Source organism: Galeopterus variegatus, unplaced genomic scaffold (assembly GCF_000696425.1).
Source record: "Galeopterus variegatus unplaced genomic scaffold, G_variegatus-3.0.2 Scaffold1582, whole genome shotgun sequence".
NCBI classification, from domain to species: Eukaryota; Metazoa; Chordata; class Mammalia; order Dermoptera; family Cynocephalidae; genus Galeopterus; species Galeopterus variegatus.
The window spans coordinates 240862-252222 of record NW_007727693.1 but is presented as its reverse complement, the minus strand read 5'-3'; the positions used below and the strand labels follow the sequence as shown (position 1 = coordinate 252222).

Sequence of the window (11361 nt, the reverse complement as noted above, 5' to 3'; positions counted from 1 at the left end):
GATAAACCCCTGGTTACTCTCCTGAGATTCTCTAAGAACCACCAGTTGGGGAGGAGATGGCTGAGGTTTAGAAATTCTTGCATACGTTCTTGTCTGCTCCAATGTTTATTGAGTAATATTAGATCTTTTCTCAACTGCATGAATCCAAAATACAAAGTACTTTGCTCCTAGATAATCAAAATGGGAAGATGGGCCGACCTACTGCTTTTCTATCATCTTGTTAAAGAGGTTTAAGTTTGGAATTCATTGAAAGAGCAGACACAAGTGGTCAGTAACATTGCTGGGAAGAGTGGTAGGGTGACTGTGCAAGTGATTTATTTTGAAAGAAAACAGCAGTCTCCAGTTCCGTTTCTTCTGGGATATCCTTTAGGTGGAATGCTTGACTCAATTGTCGTTCAGCAGACCTGAGTCCTTAACAGGCCTGTACGGAGGGCTGTGATACTCAAGAGCCTGAGCACTGGAATCAGATACATTGTCACTATGTGCTAGGGTCTGAATGTTTTGCCCCCTCAGAATTCATAGATTAAAACCTAATCCCCAAGGTGGTAATATTAGGAGGTGAGAGCTTTGGGAGGTGATTGTCATGAACATGGAGACCTCATGAATGGGATTAGTGCCATTGTGAAGAGGCCTCAGAGAGCTGCCTTGTCTCTTCCACTATGCAAAGATGCAGCTAGAAAGCACCGTCTGTGAGGAAACAGGCTCTCACCAGACACTGAATCTGCTGGTGCCTTGATCTTGGATGATCCAGCCTCCAGAACTTTGAGAAATAAATTTTTGTTTTTTATAAATTACCCAGCCTGGTCTGTAGTATTTTGTTATAGCAGCCCAAATGGACTTAGACATTATGTGTCTGGACAACTTAAACAACTTGAAATCGTAGGTGCTTCTTGTGCAAACAGAAACAGTGTTAGTGCCAGACTAATGATAAAAAATCATATGCAAAACATGTAGCATGAGACATGTTATGAAGTAAGCACTTGTGTTTATAGTGATAACTTCACAAGAGCTTGACTATACAAGCTTGGGAGGTCAGGCTTTTCTAGATGATTTGGAAGACCATGTTATCAGACAAGCCCAGGGATTGAGTGAATGGGGTGGAGTAGAGAGGCAGTGGGGCCGAGTTATCTAATAGTCCTTCATCTTAGCTGGATTTGTGATATCATTTGGTTTCATGGAACATCCAAACCTAATGTTGTTTACTGAAACCTACCCTCTCAGGGTTAGTCTAGGACTAAATTGAATAAAGTATTGTTTGTCGAGTGACCTTCATTTGCACACCACCTCAGTTCTAAAGAAAGTCAAAAGTCATTTTTACTCCCACATACAGGTGTGCACACACACACACGCACACACACAGCCTTAACCCCGGCCACCTCTGTAATATTTCTGGAGTGCCACATTCTATACTGCTATTTTTTTTTTTCCTTTTTGTCTTTTTTACTGACCGGTAATGGGATCGCAACCCTCAGTGTTGCACCTGTACCAGGGACCGGCAATGGGATCGCAACCCTCAGTGTTGCGCCCACACCATGCTCAGCCAGTGAGGGGGAACCGGTCTCCACATGGGATCCGAACCCTCGGCGGGAGCGCTGCCGCACTCCCAAGTGGCGCACTCTCCAGTGCGCCACCGGGCGGGCCCTATACTGCTATTTTAGTTTCCCACAAATGACTCCACCTTTATGATGGTAACCACTACCAAACACATTTACTCCACTCTTTCTTGCCTTATTGGTAAATATTCCCTGAATAAAATTACTTGTTACCATTTTCTCGATATAAACTTGCATCGGCCAAGTGATAGACCTCTCTAGGGGTTGCTCAACTTTAGGAAAATTACCATTCCCCAGAAACACAACCAAGTGAGATCAAAAGAATTTCCAGGAGCAATCCTTTATATAATCCAGTTGCACAACACACTTCTTGAATAAATGACATATCCTAGTTTAGGATACATCACCAGATTCAAGTCAGAGAGGATCCTCTGCCAGTCGATACGAGTGCGGGTCACAGGAAGATCCCTTCGTATTATTCTTCTCAGGGCTTCATTTGATAACTCCTGTAATTCTTCGAGAACTGCAGCTTGAAATTTGTTTTCCTGCTCTTCCACAAGCCTTGCAAAACTTAGAGCCAGTTGAGCTTGGTTAACTACTTCCAAGCTTTCTTTCAAGTCTTTGGAGATTTCAATATGAAGGTTGACACACCTGAAGAAGTGAGCCTGAACAAAAATTCTTCCTGTTACTTGAGTTAGAAATGGGTTTATTTGGAAAATCCATTTAGATTTCCAAAGACCATTCCAGCAATCTCCTGTTTCATAGTTGTGATCCTCAATGCAAGCTATCAAGAACTCCTTATTCTTAATGGTTTTTCTCAGCACATTGCAATTTCCCATTGGATAGTGGTCGTTCACATACAGTTTTAAGCCACACAAGACAACATTTCTCAGGTATTCTGTCTCATTCCGAATGATACCATGACTTTGGATGTCTCTCAGCTGATTTTGAAGCAGGTCAAATTTGAAAGAAAGTTTGCTTTGATGGTCAAAAAATCGGTAGTCACCGATCACATTGTGGTGAGACAAGAGTACTGGGTTTCCATCAATGCAGATTGGTACAGAATACTTTTGGCAGTGTTGGTGACCTGCACACTCACCTTGATGGTGCATAAGTTTTTCATCACGGATGAGCAGACAGAGATCATCGAAGGCATTCACAAATTCCCCTGGAGGAGCCTGTATTAACAGTCTGCGAATCACTCTTTCTTTCTCTTTCCTACTCAGAACGCTAAGTGTCATGTCTGGTTGCAGCAGAAGCAAAGCTTCTGAAATAAAGAGTGTTCAAAGGATGAGAAAACATCCCATGAGACACCCTTCCCATCAAGGTGTTAAACATTCAAGCTTGAGATTACTATGTCCACCCATGCAAACAGGTAGTCTGACAAGCTCTGAGTCTCTTGGTGAAGTCATAGAGAAGCTTTCTCTATGAAGTGTGGAGCATTTGATGATATCACAATGGATGTTCAGACCAAAAGAAAAAAGATGACAGTCACCTGACAGCATGGTGCCTAGCTAACCAACTATACATATTTTGAAGATATTAAGAAATTAGCCTCCTGAACAGTCTTCTTTGAAAGTGGTATGTCTCTGTGTGCACTATGTCTTGTCAGGGACCTGAAGAAGCAGCCCAAAGTTTCTAGAGAGAGAGGTTGAGAGCACTTTGCACCTTCGGGTATCACAATGGCGTGATTTGTCCTGAGGCCCTCGGAATAGCTGCCCAAACCCATTGGAAGCATATTATGATAAAAGGTTTGAAGGGTTTAAACCAAACAGTAAAATAAAATGAGATACAATGGCAGCTCATGAAAAATGGCAGACAGCAGAGGATGCTGCATTTATAAACATTGTGGGTCTGGGGGCGGTTGGAACATAAGCAAGGAGCCAAAAGGTTTCAAGGGCAGGGTACTGCTGGGACTACATCTTGCCTGCTGTTTCTGTGGGATTTAAATGTGAGCTAGCTTCAAAAAATAAAGGCCGCAAACCACTGTGTGTTCTCTGCTTTCTCCCTAGAAAAGTGGTGATGGTGCCAACTGAAGAGTGTCAAGCAATTTCTTTCCAGCAAAGGGGTAGAGTTAACTACATTTGGAATCTGTGACAACACGTAATAGGGAGAGACTTCTATGCAAGTAGAAACAGCACGACAGGTCATGAAAGAATGGAAACGAAATATCCATTCATAAGTCCTTTCTGCTCCTCTTTTCTCTTCTTTCTGTCAATTTATCCCCTTTACTTGACTCTCTTATTCTTTTCATTTGAAGAGTCCTGAACTTAAGTCCCTCTCATTTAAGTAGGAACTGCTTCCTTCCAACATGTGTCTTGAACTTTTCTGAATTTCCCTAGATTCTTGAATCTTTTTCTTATAAGAACATGAGCATTGCCATATTGTCAGAGCCATTAAATGTAAGGGCTGCTTATTGGCTCTAACAATCTGAAATTGAGTGGAATTTTGAACAAATTTTATCTGTATCTTTTATGATTTTATAGATTGTCATATTATTTCACTGTAACCTTTGGTTTTTAAATTGAAGTGTCCTAATTTTTATAGTTTATCTGTATATAATAAGTAAGCTTGATGGTTTTAGTTTTATCTTTCCTACCAAACATACACTCACCATGGTATTTTTAACCCTTTTCGATGGTACTTAAAATGTTGCTTTTTGGGTGTATATGTAGCTGGACATTTGACTAATGTAGTAATAATTATATCAGTCATGGTTACTATTTACTGAACACTCAATAGCAGAAACTGTGTTCAATGACATATTATGAACTCATTTAATGCTCCCTCTTTCTCTAAGATTAAATATTAATTTGCCCACTTTTCTGGATGAGGAAACTGACACTGAGAGAGGTCAAGTAAGAGGGGGATCTGAAGCCCAGTTACCTCCCAAGTACATGCCTTTAGGCAATGGAGTGTAATAATGTCTCAGTCTATTTCTGGAGTAATAACTTTATTTCTCCTATTTTTATTTTTATATTTTTGTTCTTTCCAAGTATTTTTATTGTGCTGTTTACTACAGAACAGTAACTACTTAATTTTGTTTTAAGTGTTATTTGTCATACAATTATCTTGTCATGTGTTTTAAGCACAAAACAGACTATTCTTTAAAAATAAAAATAAGTACAGTAAAGAGAGATGAAATATTTCTTTAGGAATTTTAAATACTCAATGACTTTCTGTGTGAATTTCCTTAACTGTTTTGTTCTTCATACGTGGTTTTTGTCGAAGGTTCGGGATGACTTTAGAGGTGGAAAAATTAACCTAGAAAAAACTCAGCAATTACTTGAAAAATTAGATATTCGATGCAGTAATATTCACATGAAACATATTTTTAAGGTGAGATGCTATCCACCCCTGCCTATCCCACCCTAGGAAGGACTTAATTCAATATAAGTAAATGTTGATAGCTACTTGTATGCTTTCTGTAGAAAATACACATGAAAAATTAGTCTCGAGAATAAAAGCAATGAATTATGCAAACTATATTTACATTCAAGATGAAGAAAGTTTAGGTAGAAGGTAAAATTAGTTGCTCATAAAATTTGAAATAATACCAGTTATCAGGTTAGAACAATTTCCTGAGTACACATGAAAACTCACACCAGGTCTAGGATTAGCTGAATAAATAGATCAAAATCATATAAATAATATATTGGTGATTGCATTGGATGTTAGTGACTTACAGAAGAAATAGGAGGAAAAACTAAGCCCAAAGTTAGTAGAAGGAAGGAAATAATGAAGATTAGCACTGAAATAAATGAAAAAAACAATGAAACAAATAGAACTGATGTGTTTTTCTGAAAAGATAAAATTGGCAAACTCTTAGAAAGACAAGAAAAACTAGAGAGAAGACTCAAAAATAAAATCAGAAATAAAAGAGAAGACATTACAACTTATCCCACAGAAATAACATAGATGATAGTGAATTATTATGAACAGTCAAACTGGACAGCCTAGAAGAAATGAAGAAATTCCTGGACACATGCACCGTACCAAGACTGAACCAAGAAGAACTAGAAAGCTTGGACAGACCAATAACAAATAAGGACTTGAATCAGTAAGAAAAACCTCCTAATAAAGAAAAGCCCAGGACCAAATGACTTCACAAGTGAATGTTACCAAAGGTTTAGTTAAATTTAATACAAATACTTCCAAAAAATAGAAAGGGAACATTTCCAATCCCATTTTATAAGTCCAGCATCAGCCTGATACTAAAGCTGGACAAAGACACCACAAGAAAAGAAAACTGCAGGCCCATATCCCTGATAAACACAGATGCAAAATTTCTCAAGAAAATACTAAAAAAACCAAATTCAACAGCACTTTAAAAGCCCAAAGTTAACATCAAACTCAACGGTGAAAAATTGAAAGATTTTCCTCTAAGATCTGAAACAAAGCAAAGATGTTCACTTTCAAAACGCCTATTCACATAGAAGTCCCAGCCAGAACAATTAGTTAAGAAAAAGAAATAAAGGCATTCAAATTGGAAAGGCAGAAGTAAAATTATTCCTTTTGTAGATCACATGACCTTATATGTAGAAAATCCTAAAGATTGCCAAAAACCTGTTGGAACAAACAAATTAGTAATATGGCAGGATATAAAATCAATGTGCAAAAAAATCAGTTGCATTTTTATACACTAACAATGAACTATCAGAAAAAGAAATCAAGAAAGCAATCTCATTTATATCAGCATCAAAAAGAATAAAATATTTAGGATTAAACTTAACCAAGTACATGAAAAACTTGCGTATCAACACTATGAAACATTGATGAAAAAATTTAAAAAGACCCAAATAAATGGAAAGACATCCTATGTTAGTATGTCTGTACTACCCAAGGCAATTTACAGATTCAATGCAATCCCTATCAAAATCCCAATGGCATTCTTTTTACAGATATAGAAAAAACAATTATAATTCATATTGGACCTAAAAAGACCCTGAATAGTCAAAACCATCTTGAAAAAGAACAAAGCTGGAGGCATCACAATTCCTAATTTCAAAATCTGTTAAAAACTACAGTAATCAAAACAAACTTGCTTCTTCCTCTGGAAGGACACTCTATCAAAGCTGCTTGTTATATAAACATCTTTGAAAAGCTAGTCCTGAGAAAAGGCAGTCTCTGCTCAGAAAACTATAGAAACATGCGAGACCCATGGAAAATTGTCTCCCAACAGCCACTTCTCTCAATAAGATTTAGCCCCAAGTTTACAAAACACAAAGAGGAGGTTCGAAAAAGAAAAGTTGTGCTTCTCAGGAGACTGCAGTGAAAAACAAAAGTTTCAGAGTTCTTTCTATTAATCCAAGTAGAGAATGCTGCCGTAAGCTATCAGGATTTTAATCAATTCATGTCTAATACCACATTTGAAGAACATGAGTTTTTGTGAAAGACCTTTACGTGTAGTATTTTCCTCCCAATGGTATTTCCCAAAGGGAAATACCTTTCCCAATAGCCTTTCCCAAGGCTTCGTGCTTCCTGATTTAATACAATTCACATTCAACATAATGTAGAAGTAGGAAGCAATATATTAAAATCTGTATCAAATGTGAAATCCTGTAAGTCTTGTAAATAGTGATGATCAAGTTGCTCTGAATTTGTTTCTTCAAGATAGTGGTATCTGAGGTTGAATTGAGTAAAATATATGCCATATTTATGAGCATTAGGCAGAATGCTCAACAGTAATGAAAGCACAGAAATGGCTCACTAGGGGCCAGCCTGGTGGCGCACTGCTACAGTGCGCCGCTTGGGAGTGGAGCGACGCTCCCGCTGAGGGTTCGGATCCCACATACAGACCGGCAGCTCACTGGCTGAGCGAGGGGCGGGCGCGACACCGAGGGTTGCGATCCCATTGCCGGACAAGAAAAAAGACAAAAAGAAAAAAAAAAAAAAGAAATGGCTCACTAATTGAAATTTATGATATTTGGACATGGGCTGGGCTGCAAGTCTATTTTGTTTAGCAAAACCTTTTGGAGTGGCTATGGAAACAACACTAATTATAAAAATTAGAGGGGTAGAGTTTGGTTAAAATACCTCAAAAACCTCTTTAAAATGACCTCAAGTACTTTAGAAGCATAAATTACATATAAACAAGGATGATAATGATGATAAACTATTTGTATCTATTAAAATAATGGTAGGCCCTCTAATAGATACTTTGTTGCCTTAGGCTAAATTGCCATATATGCATTAAAATGTTGATTAAATTGAATGCTTAGGGAAGATTTAACTTAACTGAATTTTGTGGATGGCTGAAGATTAAGCTTCTTAAACATTTTTTTTTGCTTCAACTTTTGTTACTCATCTTTCCACACTTCACGGGTCTACCTTTTGCTGGAGTAAATAAAATGAGTCATAATAAATCTAATTTGGTGACCAAAATCTTCCAGCATCTCAGGGCATGGAGATTCCTTGCTCTAGAAGATCACAGGTGTGTCAAAAATCTCTGTGAACAAATTTCTTAATCTGTAGAATGGGATTACTAATATAGTCTTCTCACAGAATTGTTCCAAATATTAAATAAGATATTATATATGGATATATCTAGTACCAGGCATTGCAAGAAACAGGCACTCAGTAAATACTCATATTAGTTGAAAGTGCATCAATTATGATTGTTAAAAAAATATAGGAAATTGCATTACATTTATCGATTTCCTAAGTAGCTGACATAAATTCTGACATGCATTAATTTTGTTACAAGGTGACTTTTTACCATGAATTTAAGTAAAAAACATATAACTTTATGATCTTGGCAGTATATTCTGAACTTTTCTCTATAAGATTAACTATTGAGTCATGGCTTGAGCAGCAATTCCCTAAGTTTATTTTTAACATTTTACTAAAAAAATCTTTAAAGGTTTTATCATGCAATAGTCTTTAATTTATAGCACTTAAAATATTTTATAGGAAATATTACATGTTGTTTCAATACATATAGCTCATCTAANTCTGTTAAAAACTACAGTAATCAAAACAAACTTGCTTCTTCCTCTGGAAGGACACTCTATCTTTATCAAAGCTGTTTGTTATATAAACATCTTTGAAAAGCTAGTCCTGAGAAAATGCAGTCTCTGCTCAGAAAACTATAGAAACATGCGAGACCCATGGAAAATTGTCTCCCAACAGCCACTTCTCTCAATAAGATTTAGCCCCAAGTTTACAAAACACAAAGAGGAGGTTCGAAAAAGAAAAGTTGTGCTTCTCAGGAGACCGCAGTGAAAAACAAAAGTTTCAGAGTTCTTTCTATTAATCCAAGTACAGTGTACTGCCATAAGCCATCAGGATTTTAATCAATTCATATCTAATACCACATTTGAAGAACATGAGTTTTTGTGAAAGACCTTTACTTGTAGGATTTTCCTCCCAATGGTATTTCCCAAGGGAAATACCTTTCCCAATAGCCTTTCCCAAGGCTTTGTGCTTCCTAATTAATACAATTCATATTCAACATAACATAGAGGTAGGAAGCAATATATTAAAATCTGTATCAAATGTGAAATCCTGTAAATCTTGTAAATAGTGATGATCAAGTTGCTCTGAATTTGTTTCTTCAAGATAGTGGTATCTGTTTGAGGTTGAACTGAATAAAATATATGCCATATTTATGAGCATTATGCAGAATGCTTAATAGTAATGAAAGGACAGAAATGGCTCACTAATTGAAATTTATGATATTTGGACATGGGCTGGGCTGCAAGTCTATTTTGTTTAGCAAAACCTTTTGGAGTGGCTATGGAAACAACACTAATTATAAAAATTAGAGGGGTAGAGTTTGGTTAAAATACCTCAAAAACCTCTTTAAAATGACCTCAAGTACTTTAGAAGCATAAATTACATATAAACAAGGATGATAATGATGATAAACTATTTGTATCTATTAAAATAATGGTAGGCCCTCTAATAGATACTTTGTTGCCTTAGGCTAAATTGCCATATATGCATTAAAATGTTGATTAAATTGAATGCTTAGGGAAGATTTAACTTAACTGAATTTTGTGGATGGCTGAAGATTAAGCTTCTTAAACATTTTTTTTTGCTTCAACTTTTGTTACTCATCTTTCCACACTTCACGGGTCTACCTTTTGCTGGAGTAAATAAAATGAGTCATAATAAATCTAATTTGGTGACCAAAATCTTCCAGCATCTCAGGGCATGGAGATTCCTTGCTCTAGAAGATCACAGGTGTGTCAAAAATCTCTGTGAACAAATTTCTTAATCTGTAGAATGGGATTACTAATATAGTCTTCTCACAGAATTGTTCCAAATATTAAATAAGATATTATATATGGATATATCTAGTACCAGGCATTGCAAGAAACAGGCACTCAGTAAATACTCATATTAGTTGAAAGTGCATCAATTATGATTGTTAAAAAAATATAGGAAATTGCATTACATTTATCGATTTCCTAAGTAGCTGACATAAATTCTGACATGCATTAATTTTGTTACAAGGTGACTTTTTACCATGAATTTAAGTAAAAAACATATAACTTTATGATCTTGGCAGTATATTCTGAACTTTTCTCTATAAGATTAACTATTGAGTCATGGCTTGAGCAGCAATTCCCTAAGTTTATTTTTAACATTTTACTAAAAAAATCTTTAAAGGTTTTATCATGCAATAGTCTTTAATTTATAGCACTTAAAATATTTTATAGGAAATATTACATGTTGTTTCAATACATATAGCTCATCTAAACTTACACTTTTGATTGTTGGCCGAGGATGAAATAGTATCCTTTTTCATTTCAAGAATTGTTATTATAGGACTTACCTTAAGTCACCAAATTTGCTAAGCAATTAACAACCATTATTAAATCTATAGTATGTGCATGACACTCTGTTAGAAACTGTGGATGGTAAAAAATGAATAAAGTGTTCTCTTAGGTAGGAAAAGAAGTGCAGAAATTACTATTTATAAGTAGGTTATAATAAATTTCGTGGGTAATACTAACAGGGAATCTGAGAAGAAACTCTATTTGACTTGGGCTTTTGCAGAAGATGCAGTGCTAGAGGTGGCAATCCTGCTGGACATTAAGGAATGAGAAGCAGTATGTGTGAAGTACTTGCAAGCGGTGCTTGGAGACTAACAAGTTATCAAATACGACTTGGAGTACAGGGTTTATGAAGGGGAGTGGTGGGAAACAGTTGCGAATGTCAGTTAGGGCCAGACAATGGAAGCATTGGATGGTAGACCATGGAATTTTGGTTTCCTGCTTGTAGGCAATGGGTAGCTGTTCAAATATTTTGAGTAGGGCAGTATTACATATTTTAGGATAAGTAAACTGGCAACAGTGTAGAATGGATTGGAAGTTACCAGCCAGAGAGAGGGGAATTGCTCCTGCACCGCCTCTGCCCTGTGGACCTTCCACCCAGAATCAATGTACCCACTTACATTCTGTTTGGTTTCAACTCAAGTTTATGGTTTCCTACTTAGTTGCCCCTCCACAATCTTAACACTATTTTAGTCTCAGCTAAAAAATAAAGACTAGGAGCACCATGTCCTTTGCATGTTACATTTTCTCTTGTAGCAGATAAACTAAACGAATCTTTTACATTTCTTTCTCCACTTTTTCAATAATCCATTGCAATGAGTTTTGCTTTCACACCTGCCTTGAAAACCTCTTTATATCTAAAATGTTAAATCCACTGGTTAGCTTCTCCGTGCATTGTATTTATCCCTCTTTCCTTAAAATTCTCCCTTTCCTGATTTCTATGACATTACTCCTAATTTTCTTTTAAAATCTGACTTTTCCTTCTTCATCTGTCCTGTAATCATCCTTTCTTTTGCTCTCCTCTT

At 36.4% G+C, this 11361-nt stretch overlaps 2 protein-coding genes across 2 annotated transcripts in view; one reads left to right on the top strand and one right to left on the bottom strand.

Moving 5' to 3' along the window:
* Positions 1–1877: 1877 nt before the first annotated feature.
* Positions 1878–2946, bottom strand: CAPZA3 (capping protein (actin filament) muscle Z-line, alpha 3). Its single transcript, XM_008577813.1, has one exon. The coding sequence runs from the start codon at positions 2792–2794 to the stop codon at positions 1895–1897; it is 900 nt and encodes a 299-aa protein (XP_008576035.1). The 5' UTR covers positions 2795–2946; the 3' UTR covers positions 1878–1894.
* A 1829-nt stretch (positions 2947–4775) lies between these two features.
* Positions 4776–11361, top strand: part of PLCZ1 (phospholipase C, zeta 1) — a 62659-nt gene continuing 56073 nt past the window's right edge. The window contains exon 1 of the mRNA XM_008577816.1: positions 4776–4892. Within this exon, the coding sequence (XP_008576038.1) occupies positions 4875–4892 (18 nt within the window). The 5' untranslated portion in view covers positions 4776–4874. The remainder of the gene's footprint in view (positions 4893–11361) is intronic.